This window comes from Pongo abelii, chromosome 3 (genome assembly GCF_028885655.2).
Source record: "Pongo abelii isolate AG06213 chromosome 3, NHGRI_mPonAbe1-v2.0_pri, whole genome shotgun sequence".
Lineage (NCBI taxonomy): Eukaryota > Metazoa > Chordata > Mammalia > Primates > Hominidae > Pongo > Pongo abelii.
Window position 1 is genome coordinate 171246967 of NC_071988.2, and position 22449 is coordinate 171269415.

General features: G+C 34.0%; 1 protein-coding gene across 2 annotated transcripts in view; it reads right to left on the minus strand.

Annotated features, from left to right (window-relative positions):
- Positions 1–22449, minus strand: part of IQCM (IQ motif containing M) — a 489167-nt gene that overhangs the window by 60691 nt on the left and 406027 nt on the right. For both annotated transcript variants that reach the window (XM_054554570.1, XM_054554569.1), the window contains one exon: positions 21999–22160. In XM_054554570.1, the coding sequence (XP_054410545.1) occupies positions 21999–22160 (162 nt within the window). The remainder of the gene's footprint in view (positions 1–21998; positions 22161–22449) is intronic.

Consider the following 22449-nt stretch of genomic DNA (forward strand, 5'->3'; position numbering starts at 1 on the left):
CAGTTCAAAATATGTTTGTATTTTTACACATATTTTGGTTATGAAAGAAGGTGAAAAATCTGTCAGTAAAAGAGCTAGCTGTAGCTAACATTTTTTAAGTGCTCACTATGTGTCAAGTCTTCTTTTGGGTGACAAATTATGTATTAACTAATTTGTATTTGGGAATGAAAATTTACTCGGCAACATTAACAGAGACTGAAATAAATAAATCACTTTTCAACCATATAGAAAAATAAAATTTATTGATCAAATATTTCACCCAGAGAAAGAGAAGAAAAAGCAAAGGAAAGGAATTTCTAAGATGTTTTTCACTAGATTAATATTTCTAGTTCACCTTAAAATTAATTCTATTAGATTAAGAAAAGTACTTACATTTACTAGGAAGAATAATAAAAATGGCTGACAATTATTAGGTATTTTTAATTGGGTACTGTGCTATGTTACTTAAATATCTTACATTATTCAATCAACACAATACTGTTTTATCAATTTTTAAAAACTGGTGCTAAGGAAAATAAATACTATGTCCTATGACACACAACTGTAGTAATGGAGCTGAGATTGAGCCCAAATTGTTCTTTTTTTCTACTTCAGAACTGAAGGTCTCAGCTAGTCATGTGGGTTTTTAAAAGTATTATATAATTAAGCTATATAGTCTTTTTAAATGGATATCATCATATATATTTTAAATATCTTCATAGATCTTTACACGTATTTCTTAAAACATGTAACATTTAGTGTGTGTGTGTGTGTGTGTGTGTAAAATTCTTCAGTCCTCCCACACTTGCTCACCTCACCACTCTGCAATCAATCTTGGAGAACAGAAAAGGAATACAATGGAGGTGGCCCCACAGTAGATATACTGGTCTAATAGTTATATCTTTGAGTTCCATGGAGAAAAAAGTACAAGCCCAGGTCACCCTGAGCCTAAGAAATTCCTCAAAACTTGAAAATAAGGCTAGTGAGGTTTTCTTCCCTACAGTACTTAAATTATAATATCTTTTTATTTTTTGACCATTAAAAAACCAACTGTAGATTACCTAGACCCCTCCCAAAGGGTCCTAATTCTTACATTTGTATTCTGACATCTTCTTTGAGTCATTGTGCACTGACCAAACTTCAAGCCATATATTTGTTTGCCTTACTGTTGGTTATAAGCAGTAGTAGTACCTCTGTAGTACAATCTCACATTTCTTCTACTCATTCATTCAAAACTATTTACTGAGCACTTGTGATGTAGCAGCAATATGTGAGGTGCTGTAGCTAGAAAGATTAATAAGATATGGCTCCCACCTTCCATAGTTCAGTATAGAACTTGAGAGACAGATATGTATAGATCTAAATTATAATGTGCTGTGCTAAGTGTTTTCAAAATGTCCGAATAAGGGAGTATGTGAATTCAGAGGATGCAGCGACTACAGAAATCTTAATGTTTTATATCATGGTGTCATGTTTTAGATTTAGTTAATGTATGTGAAGGAGTTTCCAGTCCAGAGGGAGAGCAGGGCTTTTCTGTAAGAGGGAACATGTGCTTAGGCATGCCCAGGAAAAGTTAAAAAGTTCAGAATGGCAAGGAGGTAGGAGAGTGGTGGGTGATGGGTTGGAGAGAAAGCTGCCAGGGTCAGACTGTGAAGGAGTCTGAGTTTTGTTTTCAAAGCCAGTGGTCTCTAAAATCTTTTATTGTTCACCTCCATTAGCATGAATCCCCCAGTATACTTGTATTTATCTATGTATAGATGAACATGTATGCACTTTATAAAATACACATTAAAAGCACAAATTTCAAAAATACAAGATAACAATTTCAAATAGAGATGCTAACATTGCCTTTTCCTACCTAATAGTTCATTCTATGTCTGTGTACCCTACTTTAGAAACTATTCCTTTGGGCAATGACAATACAGAAGATATGAAAACAAGCAAATGCTGAAATCAGCTTTGCCTGTTAAAGAGACTAACTCAGGAAGAAGTAAGGAGAATAGATTGAAAAAGGAATCTAGTGGGAAAGAAATCGGGTGGAGCCAGAGCGACTGTCCAGGAAATAATGGGAACCTCAGCTAAACCTGTAGCGGGGAGCAGAGGCTGACGCTGAGATAGGGTGGGCAGGGGAGTGCGAATGCCAGGACGCCATCTGCCTTGGCTGCTCAGAACCACACACACACTAGGAAGAATAATAAAAATGGCTGACACAGTTCCTAGGGGTACTCTTCTGCTGCATGCTCTATATCAAGACTTTAATAAGGAAAAAATCAATGAAATGGAGAAAAGTAAAGCAAAGAGCAGTGTCTAAACAAAATTTACTGAGTTCGATTTGGGCTGTGAATAGGTGAGTGTTCATTACATGTCTCCATGTTTCTCTGTTTTTGAAATATTTAAAAATAAAAATATAGCTTATTCACATGCTTATATCTTTTAAATAAACTTCATTAACTAGTGGAGAATTTTGATACCTCTGACTATTAAACATTAAATTCTCCTTACAGAAACTAAACATTTTTGTTAAATTCACTGAAATGTTGACATGTGAGAATTTCTTACCTTAAAATAACTAAACATTTCATGCATCTGGAGATAGGTGCAAAATTGCTGTCAACTCTCTTCTTCTGTTACAAAATTAATGAGTATTCAGTGAAGCCATAACAAAGAATTTTCCTCTAGGCATGTTATAAAAACATTTCTAGTTCTAGTATTAATGCAAAGTCTTGCTTGAGATCCAGTGGTTTTTTAAAATGCACATTTTTGAAAATGACAAATGCCACACAAAAGAATTGGTTTGATTTCTCTTATATTTTAAACCCCTGTCTTATTTATCACCTCCTCTCTTATAATGAATGTTTTCCTGAGAGAGGATTGAGGAACAATTAATGAGTAAATTCAGAGCTTTCTCCTCTCTTCATCCAACTGCTGAAGGACATAGAGCTCCAATACATTCTGAATATCACCAAAGTATGCGGTCAATTCTACTGTATCTTCTTCATAAAAGATGATTTTGCCCAAAACCGATGCCTCAAATTACCTCAGGAGTAAGAGATTTCCTTTCACGATAACAGTTTTTCTATTATATAAGAATGCTAAGGTCTGAATTTCAGTCTCTGATTCATGGTACATTCATTTGAGTCTCACTATGAGAGAAAAGCAGTTTTGGAAAGCAGAGATGTGAACCTGAGAGAGCGCACAGAGCCATATATTAGTGAAATAAATAATCATCGATACACTCAGAGTTTGTCCATTATACTCCTTATGATAAAAATTTAATACTTTCATTTTATCTTTTCCTCTACCTTTTTAAGTGCTCCCATGATAATTTTCTATATTTTATAGATACTTTTTAATTATATAACTAAGATTTATGTCATTAATCTTTATAAGTAAAAAAAATCCAAAATTTTTTAAAAATTAAAAAATAAGATTTCTCCTTCTAGCAACAATATACCTATTTAAGAATTTTATTCTCGCACTGATAGAATAATTGGAAGTCTCAAATATAAAATTTGATAGATTAAAAGTTTTAATTGATTTTTATAGGACAATAAGTCACAGAGGAAAAAAATCAGGTATATTGAAGCAAGGTAAAAAACCCTCTCTGGCTTGTAGATTCATGAAGAAAGATACTTTGCATCAAAATACAATAAAACTGTATTTTGTAACATAGATCCAGCTATATATATTTTCTTTTATAATTCTTATTTTTCATTTATGTTCCATAGTATTTGTATCTGGTTGAAAATAAACTCACTTTATATGACTTCTAAAAATGTCAAAAGAAATGGATACTTTGATTAAAATGCCATCATGTCACAGTTTCATCATATTTAAAAATATATGTAGAGAAGGATAGCCTTGAACATTTGAAGTTTTGAGGTTACCTAGAAAAATTACATTGCAATCACTGACTTGTGAAGAAAGCTCAATCACCATTTCTTGCTCATCATTCTTTGTAATTGATGATACCACTATATGAAAGAGAACCTGCCATCCACTGACTAGGGAATCTTGTGCAAGACATCATTCTTTAAACTTCAGTTTTCTACTATGCAAAATGAAAAAGAAAGTATCTATTTATTACTTGCCTCAGTATTATGGAAATGATCACAGTGGTAAGTGTGTTTTATAATTCTTTCTGAGAGTCACATAATAAATGGAAATATTCACAAGGAAGACAGCAGTAATATCCTTGCTAGAACACCAAATGATTGTTACTCTGTTTTGTGGCTCCTGCTTTTTTTTAGAATAGGCAGAGTATTTTTCTAAATTTTTCCACCTAACAGCAATGTTCACCCTACATCTAATCATAAATTGCAACCAAACTAGGAAAAAAGGGGTCAGGGATGAGACTAACAATAGAATATCCCATAATGGAATATGTAATATTATAGGTAAAGTAGTAATAAACTCTGCAAGGATAGCTTTTCATAAACTCATCTATTCAGAGTCAGAGAGCTGCATAGCGAGGTTGGTACAAAATCCCATCTCAGTCTAGAAAAGCTGAACTGGGTAAAAAGCCTGTTCGTACACACTTGGACACAGGAAGGGGAACATCACACACTGGGGCCTGTCGTGGGGTGGAGGGAGGTGGGAGGGATAGAATTAGGAGATATACGTAATGTAAATGATGAGTTAATGGGTGCAGCACACCAACATGGCACATGTATATATATGTAACAAACCTGCACATTGTGCGCATGTACCCTAGAACTTAAAGTATAATTTTAAAAAAAGCCTGTTAGTAGAGTTAATTTAGATTCCTAATCAGATGACTGAGTGAGTATGACCCACAAAAAACCTGGTTAACACTAACCAACCCAGACAGATTTTTCTTCATTTAGGGATGAAGACACAGGAATCTTGGGATCAATCTCTCTCTTTCTCTCTCTGTCTGTCTGTCTCCCTCCCTCCCCCATGGAGCCTTAAAAATAATGCTGCAGAACATAGTGATCCTGAAGATTTAAATAAATAATATATTCCTGAGAAAATATCTATTTTTGTATTCAATATAATTTTTTTTAGAAACTGGTACATGGTCTCTATAAATTAGAAGACCGCATTCATTTGTTTAAATAAAAGGTTATTAGGTGAGTACTTTCTATGCTCCAGGCATTTTCATCTCTTTCATAAGGCAGTGTTTCTCAATTTTTGGTATACATTAGAATCTCCTGAGTAGCCTGAAAAAGAGTAAGTGATGCCTGGGCCCCACCCCAGACCTTATTAGTCAATGCTGTCTAGGTCGGTGATTCTAGTGTGCGACGAGGGCTGAGAAACCATATGGCTAGCAGTGGAGGACACACCTGTAAACATAGGTGGCCATAGTTCTTGAGGTAAGAGTTACTTCATGAACAGAGAAATGATACAATTTTAGGTATTGATTAGAGGAGATTTCAGGCAGGGAAATGGCATGATCCAATTCACATAGTTATAAACCCTTCTGCCTTTGTGTGGAATACAGACTAGGTGGGCAAGACGAAGATTATTAGACTTTAAGTAGTCCAAACTAGAGATAAATAATGTGACTTGAACAAGAATGGAAATAGAGAGCAAGGTATGTTTTGAGCACTGGAAAATGCTGAGAGCTGATGAAGCTGGATAATGAGGCTCACTGCTATTCTGTCTGTTGAAAATTTCTGTAATAAAAAACTGTCTAAATATATAAAATAACTGAGGAATTGCTTTTCGGCTTTTGGGGGAAAAGATTTAGACCTAAGACTCTCATATGCTTTCCAGTTTTACAAAGGCAACAGAAAGACTTTCACAGGGATGTGAAGACTTATATAATTTTCAAATTATTTTAGACATACTTTAGCAGATGAAGAGATTAATCAAAACTCAATTCAAGATTGCAAAGTTGCATAAAATGGTTTTTTTCTTACTCAGTTTGCAAATTCAAGGACCCCATCAGATCACATGTTGTCAGAACATTTGCCACAGGCTGATCTGGGCTTGTCCTTAAGAATCCTTTAGAATTCTCCCTAAAGCTTGGAGGAGAGATTCCCTGGAGATCTATCTGCATGTTTATCTCTTGCACATGGATTTTGATCCCCTCATGTCAGATCGGAAGTGTGGTACAGTTTACGTGCCAGGAGGACATGGTGCTGTGAAGCTTGGTTGTTCTGGCATACTTTGGTTCCACTGGAACTAATCCTACCTGAACATATTTCTAGGTGTCACCTTATTCTGTTAGCTTAAGTCCAGTGAAGTTTAATTTAATAATCTTCTAATGTGACTAAATTAGAAACATAATTCATTATACATCACAGTGGACATTTTTAACGGGTGCATCACAGATTGGTACATAAAACCAGCTAGATTCAAGGTCCACAGTTTAATATTTAAAGTTGTACAATTGAGTCATCCCTCTCTGTTATGCAGGAGAAAGACACACTTTACTGTCTCCTCTGTAATGATTTGCCCTTTAGGTTCCAAGCTAGTGGGGATATGTTCAGATGCCAAATGCAACAAAAGCGTTCTCTATTTCCCTTTTCCTTTTTTGTTTTTTTTTTTTTTGGAAGGCACTTTGAAGTTTGTAAAAATAGCCACTTGAAGATTGTAGGAATTTATCAACAGCAATTGTGGTTTATGGGATGAATGATAATTATCACCTATATACTCTTGAGCCTAGCAAATGCTAAAACAGTGTTAAGGGGGAAATTTATAGCACTAAATGCCCACATCAAAAAGCTAGGAAGATCTCAAATTGACACCCTAACATCACAACTGAGAACCAAGAGCAAACAAACCCCAAAGCTAGCAGAAGACAAGAAATAAGCAAGATCAGAGAGGAACTGAAGGAGATAGAGACCAAAAGACCCTTTAAAAAATCAATGAATCCAGGATATGTTTTTTTAAAATTAATAAAACAGACCACTAGCTAGACAAATAAAGCAGAGAGAAGAATCAAATAGACATAATAAAAAAAGATAAAGGGGATATTACCACTGACCTCACAGAAATACAGCCATCAGAGAATACTATTAACACCTCTATACAAATAAACTAGAAAATCTAGAAGAAATAGATAAGTTCCTGGACACATACACTGTCCCAGGACTGAACCAGGAAGAAGTTGAATCCCTGAATAGACCAACAATGAGTTCTGAAATTAAGGCAGTAATAAATAGCCTACCAAGCAAAAAACATGCAGGACCAGGTGGATTTACAACTAAATTCTACCAGAAATACAAAGAGGAGCTGATACCCTTTCTTCTGAAAGTACTCCAAACAATTGAAAAGGAGGAATTCCTCCATAACTCATTCTATGAGGCCAGCATCATCCTCATACCAAAACCTGACAGAGATTCAATAAAAAGGAAAACTTCAGGCCAATATCTCTGATGAAGGATATTCAAATAGGAAGAGAGGACATCAAATTGTCTTTGTTTGCAGATGGCATGATTCTATATCTAGAAAACCCCATCATCTCAGCCCAAAAGCTTCTTAAGCTGACAAGGAACTTCAGCAAGGTCTCAGGATACAAAACGAATGTGCAAAAGTCACAAGCATTCTTGTACACCAACAACAGGCAAGCAGAGAAACCAACCATGAAGGAACTCCCATTCAAATTGCTACAAAGAGAATAAAATACCTAGGAATATAGCAAACAAGGGAAGTGAAGGACCTCTTCAAGGAGAACTACAAACCACTGCTCAAAGAAATCAGAGAGGACACAAACAAATGGAGAAACATTCCATGCTCATGGAAAGGAAGAGTCAATATCATGAAAGTGGCCATACTGCCCAAAGTAATTTAGAGGTTCAATGCTACACCCATTAAACTACCATTGAGATTCTTCACAGCTATAGAAGAAACTATTTTAAAATTCATATGGAACCAAAAAAAGAGCTCCTATAGCCAAGACAATCCTAAGCAAAAAGAACAAAGCTGGAGGCATCACGCTACCAGACTTGAAACTATACCGCAAAACCATAATAACCAAAACAGCATGGTACTTGTATAAAAAGACACATAGACCAATGGAACATAATGGAGAACTCAGAAATAAGACCAAATATCTACAACCATTTGGTCCTTGACAAACTTCACAAAAACAAGCAATGGGGAAAGGATTCCCTAATTACTAAGTAGTTCTGGGAGATCTGGCTAGCCATATGCAGAAAATTGAAACTGGATGCCTTCCTTATACCTTATACAAAAATTAACTCAAGATGGATTAAAGACTTAAATGTAAGACCCCAAACTATAAAAACCCTGGAAGAAAGTCTAGACAATACCATTCAGGACATAGGCATGGGCAAAGATTTCATGATAAAATCGCCAAAAGCAATTGCAACAAAGCCAAAATTGACAAATGGGATCTGATTAAAGAGTTTCTGCACAGCAAAAGAAACTATCATCAGAGTGAACAGGCAACCTACAAAGTGGGTGAAAAATCTTGCAATCTACCCATCTGACAAAGGTCTAATATCCAGAATCTACAAGTAACTTAAACAAATTTACAAGGAAAAAACAAAAAACCCTATTAAAAATTGGGCAAAGGATGTGAACAGACACTCCTCAAAAGAAGACCTTGACATGGCCAACAAATATTTGAAAAGAAGCTCAACATCACTGATCTTTAGAGAAATGCAAATCGAAACCACAATGAGATAGTATCTCACACCAGTAAGAATGGTGATTATTAAAAAGTCAAGAATCAACAGATGCTGGTGAGGTTGTAGAGAAATAGGAATGCTTTTACACTGTTGGTGGGAATGTAAATTAGTTCAACCATTGTGGAAGATGGTGTGACAATTCTTCAAAGATCTAGAACCAGAAATACCATTTGACTCTGCAATCCCATTACTGGGTATATACCCAAAGGAATATAAATTATTCTATTATAAAGGCACATGCACATGTATGTTCATTGCAGCACTATTCACAATAGCAAAGACATGGAATCAAACCAAATGCCCATCAATGATAGACTGCATAAAGAAAATGTGGTACATATACACGATGGAATACTATGCAGCCGTAAAAAGAAACAAGATCATGTCCTTTGCAAGAACACGGATTATCCTCAGCAGACTAATGCAGGAACAGAAAACCAAGTATTACATGCTCTCCCTTGTAAGTAGAAGCTGAACAATGAGAACACATGGACACAGGGAGCAAAATAACAATACTGAGGCCTGTTGGGAGGTGGGGTGGGAACAGGAAGACCATTGGGAAAAATAGATAATGTGTGTTGGGCTTAATACCTAGGTGATGGGTTGATAGGTGCAGCAAACCACCATGGTACACATTTTCCTGTGTAACAAACCTGCACATCCTGCACACGGACCCCAGAACTTAAAACAAAAATTAAAATTAATTATAAAAAGAACTACAATTACCTCAAACTTAAAACAAGAAACTGAAACCACAGACACCAGGTTATTATTATAGAGTGAGTACTGGTAACATATATAGGTTGTATATTATATAGTAATTATGTTGTGAATTTTGTGGAAATTTTGATTTTGAATGATAAAAATCATCCTCTTGACTTTTGCCTATACCCATAGCAATGTGTAGTGAGGCACCAGCTTCTGCTATAAAATTCTTCTCCCATCCATCTCTTCCACTTTTCTCTTCTGCCTCTAAATCTTACTATTAAAGTCTATAGTAGGTGCCCATTAGACAGACTGTCAGATGGAGGTTATTATGCATAATTATGACCAGCACAAATGTTCAATAGTGCCAAAACATTTTATGCTCTGCATATTTTTAAATTCAGGCACTCTGGGAGGCCATCTGTGTACTGGATAGATAGAAATCTCTTCAATGTCCAGTTGCTCCATGATTCTTTTTGTCTCTACATTGCTACAGATTCCTGGTACATAATAACACAGTATGCACTTTAGAGTATTCGTTAAATGAATGAGTATACACACGAATGAAGATTTGAAACTTTCCTTCCAATAAGCTGGGATATAATCAATTATTTTTTGCACAGATATGTGTCGAACTTACACTGAAAAAAAAGTGGGCCACACCACCAAAAATATGAAGAGAACATAACGGTGATGTGAATGTATAAAAACAGATATGTGATAACCATGATCTGATCACTGAGCCCTTCCCATCCATAAATAAAATAAATATGGTTGAAATTGTTAGAGAACATCTATTATTTGCAACATGCCACAAAGATAAATTATTTTTTATAAAATTTTAAGTGTTTTATACACACAGTTGTCAATATGTTTATTAAATAACTAGTATCCTGGTGTTTGCATACCAAATGAAACCTGGGAGCCTCTACATATTTTTTTTGTATTCATCATTCACTATTTTCCCACAGTATGCAAATGCTACAGCTAAATAAACTATATGCATAGGTTGATTTTAAGTCTAAAGTATCTATATAAAAATCTATGCTTCAAATTCTAAAGCCTTTAAGGAAAAAAGACAAGTATGGTTTTAGTATAAGATTTACATGCTTGTTTAATGTTAATTTTAAAGACATTTAAAATGTTCTATGCCCTGCAGGTATGCTTATTTAACAGGCTAATTTATTATAATATTATATAATCAAAACAGGATTCTGGCAAACTATATTTGAACTGAGATTTACATAATGACATACCTTTAATAGAAAGTCTTATCAGCTCCCTACAATTATCAAATGTTCTAATTTAACTGACAGTCAAACAATACAGAGGACAACTATAAAAATTCCAAACTATTGTGAAAACATCTTCACTTCACTATGCTGCAGTCTTGGTTGGGGAAAAGTCATAATTCTCCCCTAGGGATAATAATTTTCAGCTTCAGCAACATTTACATATAATAAGTATCAGTTTTGTTTTATGAGAGGTTTCATAATGAAGTGCTATTTCCTAATACTTAATATGTATAGTTGGAAAAGTAAAGGAATTGAGCTTAAAATAGGCATACAAAGCAAGATTTGAGGGGCCAAAAATGCATGATCAGAGCTTTCCAAAAAGTTGGTACTCAACATGTCCACAGGCAACAAGTTTACAAGGCTAGGGTACCTTAGTCCAAGGCCTTTGACTCACCTCTACTCCCAAGAAAGCAATAGGGGGAACGGGCAGTATTTCTTTCAGATTTTCCTTCAGAAAATATTCAAAGGGCAAAACCAACAACCTATTTTTAAGCTTCAGGAAAACAAAGAGAAAAATAAAGACTAATAAATAGACAAATGTTATGTTTACTTTGCCCAGAGAAATTACTTTTCATAAAAAGCCAGGAAGTTTGGGAGACTCTGCATGTGTATGTGTGCGTGCACGCGCATGTGTGCATGAAGGGGGTGGAGTATGGACCTAATGTAACCCTGAATTTGAATCCTCAAAGCAGTTAAAATTAAGGACATGATCATGAACAAGCCACTTAGCCTCTGTGCCCTCAGCTCCTCAATTCAAATATTCTTCTAATACCTCCTAACTGGCTCTCTGTAAACATCAAAAGGAAGTTGGCATAATATCCCACTCAAGGTGTAAATATTCTATAGTTATAAATAGTTTTATAAAATCGTGGACAAAACTATGACAAAATAATAAAAAGTGGTTATATTAGAGACTAAGTGCTTGGTTTGCAATTTTACAAATTTTTTGCAATCCACTTTAAATTTATACATAAAAATATTGATGCATAGGACATTATAGTTGATCACTGTATAATGAAATAGTGTTTAATCCTAGTAAACAAATGCATTATTTTTCATTATTATTATTTTAGAAGGGCTGGTTATGCCAACTTGGAATGTCTCTGTATTGGTCAATTTTTACACTAGTATAAAGAACTTCCTTGAGGCTGGGTAATTTATAAACGAAAGAGGTTTAATTGACTCACAGTTCCACATGGCTGGGGAGGCCTCAGGAAACTTACAACTGGTGGAAGGGGAAGCAGGCACCTTCTTCACAAGGCAGCAGGAGAGTAAAGAGCAGGGGAAACAGCCACTTACAAAGCCCTCAGATCTCGTGAGAACTCACACACTATCATGAGAACTGCATGGGGGAAACCTCCCTTATGATCCAATCACCTCCCTCCCTGGACAAGTAGAGATTACAGGTTCCTCCCACGACACTTGGGGGTTACAATTCGAGATGATATTTGGGTGGGGACATAGAGCAAAACTGTATCAGTCTCAGTTGAGTGGACTCTTTCTGTGAGCTTTGAATAATGTTAAAGAAGCCCTTACTGTTCTCCAAAGATGTTGGCAGCCTCCATGCTCCTCTCTCTTGCAAAGTGTTTTCTTTACCTTTCCTCTCAACATTGCTTAGCAGAACAACGGAGCACTCACTGTGTGCTTGTTTTACATCACTCATCACTTTCTATCTTTTATTGTGGTTAATTATTTATATGTATCTTTTACCCAGTCTAAACCAATACATGAGAGGGAAGATGTTTTATTTACTTTTGAATCCTCCTCATGTCTATCATAGGGTATTGAATACAGACACTTGATAAATATTTGTGGAGTGACTGAATAACACTCTTATCTCACCTTGGATTTTTGCCTCCCAATGGTAAATTTATATTTTATTTATTAAATAAAAAATTTAAATGTTAAAGAACTGCCATACTTTACAGCCATATGTTATAGCAATCTTTGAATGAACCCAGAGAGAGCAAATAATTTCAATATATAAATGATAAAAATGTATTTATCCTTAGTTTGAAAACATAGCTTAGCTGCTATAGTAATCCTTCATGTACACATTAAATAGTTTATGCACAAATACCTACTATGGGCTGAGAATTACAGTGGGGAATAAGGATAAATAAGCAGAATGTTTCTCAAAATCTTATAGAACTATCAGAGATTTCTCAAATAAATATTATATATTTCACATGTATTTTAAAATGTAAAACTATTTTTAAATAGTTTTGAAATATGACATAAAAAATGGCCTCATTTCTCCTTTTCATTGAAAGGCTATATTTTACTTTGATGTAAACATATTCTTTTTGTCATAGTTTAACAGCAAAATCAAAATAAATAAGATAAATGTATATTTATCAACAAAGAACAATATAAAAATATATAAAGCTTAATTTTAAATTGAGGAATATGGCATAACATATGGAAGTTCAGAATAATATTTTTAAGTGTCAATCTTTTATTATATTAAAAAATGAATGTGCATCAAAATGTGTAGAATATGCAGAAAAATTAGAAACTTCTGTTATATTAAACAGTAAATAAAGTCCACTGGATTCACAAAATCTAGATATTAAAGTTTATATATCCTTAACTCATTTTATGTAACTATATGAGTCTATTATACACGATATACCATTCTGTGATCTTTTTTCATTAAAATTTATTTTTCATATTTTACTATAAATATTCAATAACATAATTGTAATGGTCAAATGGAATTCCATCTTCTTTATGAATCATAATTTATTTAACTATTCCCCTATTGCTGGACATTTGCATTGTTTCAACATTTCTTTTCACTACAATGCTGTAATTATCATCCTTGTAAATAAATCCATACGCATTATTTTCTTATGATTATTTTACACATCTCACTAAATTCTATAAGAATATACTGATTATAATTTAATAGCCTCTTGATGATTCAGTATCATCTCCATCAAAACAAAGCATATTTCTTGCAGTTTAATGTGGAAATGTTTGCTCTATAGTTAGAATGAAATCCTGATTGTACCATTCAGTAGCTGCATGACTTCAAGCAAGTTACTTAACCTCTTTAGGAAATAATATGTCTCTCTGTAAAATGAGCTTGATAATAGCTTCTATCATATAGATTATGAAGATAACATGAGAAAATGCACATAAAATGTATAGCTCTGAGTCTTATAAGAGTATAAAGTGAATAAATATTAACTTTACAGTAATTATACAATTTTGTCATCATGGTAATTGTATCCATCAGGGATTTCCAGAGGAACAGATCCAATAGGCTATATAGAGATATACATGAAGAAATTGATTATGAAGGACTAGCTCATGCCATTGCAAAGACCAAGAAGTCCCACAGTCTGCTATCTGTAACCTAGTATCCCAGAGAAGCTGATGGTCCAAACCCAAAGGTCTGAGAACTAGGGGAGCCAATGGTATAAGTCTCAGTCTGAGTCCAAAGGACTAGGATCTTGGGGGTTGGTGTAAGTCCTGGTTCCAGTCCAAAAGTCCAAGAACCAGGAGCACTGATGTCCAAGGCAGGAGAAGATGGATGTCCTAACTCAAGTAGATAGGAAATTTGCCCTTCCTCCACCTTTTTTTTCTATTTAAATCCTCAACAGATTAGATGATGACCACCTGCATCAATGAGGGAAATCTTCTTTACCTAGCCTACTGATTTAAATGCTAAACTCGTCCAGAAACACTGTCACCCAGAAATAAAATTACCAGCCATCTGGGCATCCCTAAGCCCAGTCAAGTTGACAAAATTAACCTTCACAACAATTATAGTAGATACAAGGAACTGTGAAGCTGTCCAACCGTGTTTACCCCTTGCTCAAAAAACTCGAGTCATAATAGATTTCAGTTTCAAAACATTATATAGATTTATTTTATAACTATTAAATATTACTTCAAGATCTATCTATGTGTATATTTTATACTGCCAGATGTACTCATTCTGTTTTCCTAGGCATTATACTTAATTGCTTCTATTACATCAACTAACATGCAATCCCTATTGTTTTTCTTTATGCCCTGTTTCTTGAGTGTAACATTTCCCCACACTCCTAAGAATATTCTAAGAGTTCTACAGCCATGGTAACAAGTTAAAACAAGAACTTGTTTTGAACCTATTTAATTAATCCATTATATTTCTATAATCATGGTGATAAGAAACTCTCAGAACCAGTTTTAAATATCAACCAGTGACAGCTAAACTTAGTAAACACACTTCTGAAAGCCAGCCAGTCAGCGGGAGTTCCTGGTTTTCAAAGTTGACCACTGAACAAAAGTCTTATTCTAGTAACACATTTCTGAAAGCCAATCAGCAACTCAGTCTTTCCTGTTTAACCACACTCAGCATCCAGTGTCATTTTACTTTCACTGCTAAAAGCCATTAATCACTGACCTACATGCTTTCTATATTAGTTATCTACTGCTGTGTAACAAATTACCCCCAAACTAGAGGCATAAAACAACAAAAATTTATCTCACACCATTTCTGAGAGTTAGGAATCTGGGTAGCTTTACTAGGTGGTTCAGGCTCAGGGCCTATCATAAGACTGCCTTCAAGCTCTCACTAGAGCTGCAGTCATCTGAAGGATTGAACTGGAGGCTCCATTTCCACATTGTATTACTCACATAGAACTCAGTGCCTCATTTGTGTAGGCAGAAGGTCTCAGTTCATCACCACATACACCTCTCTAAGGGCTGCTGGAGTGTCCTCATGACATGGCAGCTAGCTTTCCTCAGAGCAACTTACCCAAGGGAGAGCAAGGAAGAAGCCAGACTCTCTTTTATGATCTGGACTCAGAAGTGAAGTACCTGCTATATTCTATTGGTAACACCTGACACACTATGAAGGAAAATACACACAAGCATGAACCAGGAACCACATCCTTGGAGCCATCTTGGAGACTGGCTACCACTCTTCCTGAAAACCCTATATAAGATCAACAGCCTGCTTTGCTCAGAGACCATGCTTAACCAGTATAATGCCCCCTTCTTTAAATAGATAGTAAATTCAGATTCATGGGTTTTATTTCAGATACTCAGTGTTAGTGTCATCCTTTTTTTAAATTTCTAGATGTTCTTCCTAGATTTTTTGAAGTTCCTCATTTGAAAGCATTCTATTTGACCCAGGAACCAACAACAGTGTTCACTGCACCTACTGCAGCCAAAACTCTGATGTTGCTTTATATCTGCTAGAATGTGAACACTTCTATGGCAGGTATTAAGCCTAAGTTATTTCTCAATCTTTATTGCCAAGCATATAGTAGACACTCAGTTAATACTTGTTAAATAAATAGATGCAGAAATCATAATGAAATATTAATCTTCCAAATTTCACCTCACAAAGTTAAGCAGTATTGAGTGGTGGATTGTTGTAAATGTACAACTCACATTTTCTTTATCTAACAGACCTGGTGCCATCTTAATATTTTCTTACTCAAATGTTTCCAACATGCTTGTTGAAGTTGGGCTTGGGAGGTAGGAGACACATCTCTGATTTTATCATTGAAGTTTAAGGGAAAATGGAATTCACATAGAACACAACCATTTCACTAAATGAGAAAGACCTAATTCATCACCCTAATACATTTTTTGTAACTTGAATATAGTCAAAAACTTTAGCCAGATACAATATTGCAATAGTTTTTATCTTACTCTTGGATGATTCATGTAAGTACAGCAAGTGTTGAAAGTTTGAACCAACTCAACCATGTGAACATAAAACATTTCTCCCATCAACAATTACAATTACCATGAAAACACATTCACATCCATTTGCCACTACCAAAGAAAATCAAAAGGACTTTAGAGAACATGACATTGGAGGCTGATGGCAGTGTATAGTGGATAAAATAAGGGATGAATGGGTATATACCCAAACAACTTTTCAAATCCTATTTGGTATAAAATATATTTTTCAGTGACTATATTATTCATCTCGAGCAAGCAGATACTCTACAGGCAAAGCACGACATTGACCTAAACATAGTGCATTTAAATGTATCCAAAATAGAATAGGCCATTTTGTATACTTGAGCAGATATAAATGATATAAAATATATAGAGCTTCTTTCAAATGATAATGTAAGTTTTTTACCGTAATTAATCCTACAGAATACCTCAAAGAATAGGCTCAAAATTAAGCTTAGTTTTTGACCAGGATAGCAAATTTAAGAAAGCAAAATAAATCATATACTCATCAAATAGTTACAAGAAAATATGACAAAAAATTAGATTAAAAAATACGGGTAGAAATCCAAGTAAATTCTGGGATGCGTATTTTTAAAAGCCTTTAAAAAGTGCAAAAATATAAGCAGAACTAGTAGTGGCTAAGATTATATTCACAATAAATCAAACATGTATTGGATTATCATGTATTCTGAGCTTCATCCCTTAAAAGAAATGAGAAAATTGGAAAAATGTTCAGAGAGAAGTGCCAAAAGGGATCAAGGATTAGGAGGGATTCTGAAGAATACATTAAATGGCCTATTTTAGAAAACAGAGAGTCATAATAATCTACCCATAGCCTTTATTTTGTTGTTAGTGAATAAGTTTCAACTGCAATAAAGGATATACAAGAAAGTCTTATGTTACAAAGTAGAAAATTCTTAAAGAAGATCACCAAAAATCAGCCTTAACTGTCAAGGATGATTGTCTAATTGCTGGAATCTTTAAAGCTAAGATAGATTCTAATTTAGCAAATGTATATCAAGTCTTGACTAAAGACAGTGAAGCAAACTGAATTGCATAAAAAATACCTTGTACTTTTTTAATGGGAAAAAAACAGTAATTAGGCCAAGAAATCAGGTTCTAGTATTAATCACGTAATTTAAATAACCACGTATTATAAGGGAAAGTAAAATGTATTATATGAAGTGCTGGAAATGATATGAAAAAGAAGTAGAACTAGAGGTCGTTGATATTACTCAGCATCTGAACTAATGAGAAACTTGACAGTAATACAATAATACCATTTCAGTTAAAATGGACCATTGGTTTGGGAAAGTAATTTGATCATTCATTTGTATTCCCTAAGTGATTTTCTTGAAAGATAATAGCTAATCCACCACTTCAAGGTATCTCCATTAGAATTCCAAGAATTATAGGCCTAAAATGCTCCTTAATATAATCTACAGCTTCAAGGTTAAAAATTTGCCAAAGTCACAAAAGCTTAACGAAGGAGAGAAACAAGTTGAGCATATTTGTGACAGTCCAGAGGGTTGGGGAACTTGAGGACAGACAGTGCATAAGGAAAGACAACCGAAAATAAGTTAAAAGACTAACTTTCCAAAATAGCCTTTCCAAAAATAAGTATGACAAGTCATATATTCCTGGAAAAAAATTAAAGACTTGTTTTTTACTTGGTCTAAGATTATAAAATTATAATCTAGAAGAAATTCTTTGTGCCTATTAGCAAGTTGAAATTATGACTTATGCAGCATTCCAGTTACAATCAAGCCACTATTCTAGGAAATATGGGAATAAAAATATGGATGTACCAGGTATTTTTAGAGAATGTATGGTCCTAATACTAGGCAATTTGTTAGCAACCCAAGCCATTTACGGAGCATTCGTAACTCTATTTATTCCTTGGTTCTTGCTGTTGATAGATCTCCGAATTTACACAGTGAAATCAATAAACAGGAATACCTACATTGTAGAGTATTAATGTTGGAACACATAATAAATTCCCAGAGCTTTCTTCCCTAAAATGTTTATAGTTCAGGAGTTACTCAGTTTTAGGAAGCACTTCTGTAATAGACTAATCTTTTTGAAGACAATTGTTGCAAATCTCTTGTCAGTCAATTTAATAACCATGTAATTCAAAAAGATTCAAGGCTCTGGTCACTTACCCAAAGAAAAAGAAAAAAATCAGCAAAAAGCTTGGAAGACAGAGTTTGAAAATAACAACATAATGCCACTTGCATATTTCCTTTTGTTTATTTTAACAAAGTGTTTGCAAATAGGCTCTAAACAACAAACACAAATAGGTATAGGTCACCTTCCGATAATTTCAGGTGGAAAATTGCAGAGAAAATAAATAGCAGTCAGGTTCTTAATTCATCTTATTAAACCCAAAACTTTCAACTTAAGTTATTCTTTTTCATAATTTTCCTTCCTTTTCATTCTCTCTTCTTCCTCTTGGCTATTATAGAACTGAGCACTTAAATATGCCTTTGTATGCACCAGCCCAGTAATATTACACTGAATTTGTGACTCTCTTTAAGTAAGTTTTAAAATGCAAGTTTTAAAGCTTCAAGAGGAAACATCTTTTAAAAATACTACCAAAATAAAAGCTTCCCTACCTTGGTTCTTTAATATTTATATTTTTAACTTTCTTTTTATAGATTTATTGAGGCATAAAATATATACAATAAACTGCCTAAAGTGCACTATTTAATAACTTTTTACTTTGTACATCCATGAAATGATAACCACAATCAAGATGATAAATATTTCCATCACTCTCAAATTTTTTAACCCATCACCTCTCACTTCTACTTCCAATCCCCATTCCCAGGTAGCCACAGATTTGTTTTTGTCACTAATCAGTTTGCATTTTCTAGTATTTTACATAAATGGAATCATATAGTATGTACTCTTTATTGTCTGGCCTCTTTCACTCGCATACTTATTTTGAGATTCAGCCATGTTGTTATACGTATCAAAGGTATCCAGGTTTTTCTTTTATACTGCTGAGTATTCTACATGGATATATCACAATATGTTTATCCATTCATCTGTAGGTAGTTATTTGAGTTGTTTCTATTAGTTTGAGTCTTTTACAAAAAAGTTTTATGAATATTCATATACAAGTTTTTGAATAGACATATACTTTCTCTTCTTTGGGATAAATATGTAGAAGTGTAATGCCTGGTTGTATGGCAGATGTATGTTTAATTTTATAAAAAATTGACCAGGCGCAGTAGCTCATGCCTGTAATTCCAGCACTTTAGGAGGCTGAGGCGGGCAGATCACTTGAGGTCAGGAGTTTGAGACTAGCCTGATCAACATGGTAAAACCCCAACTCTACTAAAAAAAATTACAAAAATTAGCTGGGTGTGGTGTTGGGCACCTGTAATCTCAGCTTCTTGGGTGGCTGAGACACAAGAATCACTTGAACCTGGGAGACAGAGGTTGCAGTGAACCAAGATTGTGCCACTGCACTACAGTCTGGGCTACAAAGTGAGATTCTCTCTCAAAAAAAAAGAAGAAAAGAAAATAGATAAATAAATGCAAAATATTTTGCAAAGTGTATTTACCATTTTATATTTGTACTAGCATGATATTAATGTTCCAGTTGCTGCTCATCCCTGCTGACACTTGATATGGCCAGTCTTTTTAACTTTAGCCATTTTTGTAGATATATAGTGATATCTCACTGTGGTTTAATTCACATTTTCCTATGACTAATGATGGTACACAACTTCTTATGGACTTTTTGGCCATTTATATAAATGCTTCTCTTCTAATTTTGTGTTTATTTTAAAACATTTTACTTATAGTAAACTTCATTCCTTTTGGTGTACAATTCTATGGGTTTTGACTTATTTATAATTATGTCATCACTATCATAATCAAGATACAGAATGGTTCCATCACCCTAAGAACTCCCTCATGCTGCCTCTTTGTAGTAAAACACTAGCATCAAATTTAAGCCCTAGCAATCACAGGCCTGACCTTTGTTCCTACAGGTTTGCTTTTTCCAAAGTGCCACTTAAATGGAATCATACCATAGCCTTTGACTCTGGCTTCTTTCACTTAATATGATGCATTTGAAATTCATCCATGTTGTGTGTATCAATAGTTCACTCCTCCAAATCTGCTGAACCAAATTTTTATGGATGAACCAAATTTTGTTTATTCATTCACCAGTTGAAGAACAGCTGTGTTGTTTCCAGCTTTTGGCAACTTTGAATAATGTTGATTATATATATATATATGTATGTGTGTGTACATATATATGTTACATATATAATATATTGTATATATTGCCTTTTTATATATATTGCATATATATATATATATATGCTTTGTGTAAATAAATGTTTTCTTTTATTTTGGGTAATTACCTAGGAATAGAATGACTAGGCTTTATGATTAGAATATATTTAATTTATAAGAAAGTATCAAAATATTTTCAAAGTGGCTGTATTATTTTGCATCTCCACCAGTAATGTGTGAGTGTTTGAGGTATTCCACCTCCTTGTTTGGTATCATTAGATTAAAAAATTATTTTAGCCTTTCTAATAAGTGAGAAGTAGTATTTCACTGTAGTTTAAATTTGCATTTCCCTGATGACTAATGATGTTGATCATCTTTTCATGTGCTCATTTGCTATCTATATATCTTCTTTGACTATTTGGTTTTGCAAAACTGCGAAGTTAATTTATAGAAAAATAGTCTTTTCAACAAATACTGTTGGAAAGTTTGTGATATCAAAGTATTAAAAAAGAAGTTCAATTTATATCTTGAGCCATATATAAAAATTAACCCCAAATCAACCACACACTGAAATATAAATCTAAAACTATAAAATTTATAGAAGAAAACCTTGTTGCTACAATCCAGGCCAACGCTTATTGGATATGGCAGCAAAAGCATGCAATAAAGAAACACATAGTAAATTGTACTTTATCAAAATTGAAAACTTCTGCTCTTCAAAAGATACTATTAAAAGACAGAAAAGACAAACCATACACTGGGAGAAAATATTAACAAAGCATATATAGGTTAAATTATTTGTATTCAGAATATCTAAAGGAGTCTCAAAACTTAATAAACATTACTAAATAATATGAAAATGATCAAAAGTTTTGAATAGACACTTCAACAAAGACATACAAATAGCAAATACATGAAAAGAGGCAAAATAACATGATTTACTAGAGAAATGCAAGTTAAAACCACAAAAAGCTACCAATATACATCTATTAGATTGGCTAAAATTAGAAAGACTGATTGTACCAACTGTTGATAGAGCTGTGGAACAAATGCAACTCTCATATCTCTGTAGTGGGTGGTAATATGAAATGTTATAATGACTGGAAAACAGGTTAGCCAACAGAAATGCAAATACATGTCTAAACATAGTCCTGAACATGAACGTTCATAGCAGCTTCACTGGTAGTAACGCAAAAGTGAAAACAACCCAAATTTCCATCAACTAGTGAATAGACAGGCACAATGTAGTTCCACTATTCTAGTGGAGGCACCAAAGCATAAAATAGTCCCTTTTTAAATTGCAGGCAGAGTATCTAAGAAGTAAAGAGAACATTCTATAAGATCTATGTATCATCCCACATCATCTAAGTGATGAATATAGTTATATATTTAATATGATAAGGTATCACTTCTTCTTTACAATAAAAAATAAGGTTCAATATCTTACCTATATATCTATAACCTTCTTCCCCATTTACTATGGGTCTCAACCAAGTTGACTTGAGTAGTGTACTGTCAGGCACATGTGCACCTTCAGGAGGATAGAGTGTAAATAGCATTTCAATTGCTTTGGACTTTTTGATTAGTTCAGAATATTTTTCTTTGCCATCTATAAAGAAAAGATAAAAATATATAAAATTTTAGACATTTTACAGAGTGTCATACTTGCTTCTTTTAAGGGATGCAAATTAAAAACTAACATTTGGATACAACAGGTCACACTGAAAACATGTCTTTTTTTTAGTCAAAGTTACTTTACCAAAAATCTTCTTGTTAATTCCAAGCAAAAACTAAGGAGTAAGGGCTTTACTAATACCATCTTAAACCACTATCGTCTTGAAGCAGTATTGTTAAGGCTGTGAAAAAAAATAAGATACCCAACGAACAGCATTCATGTT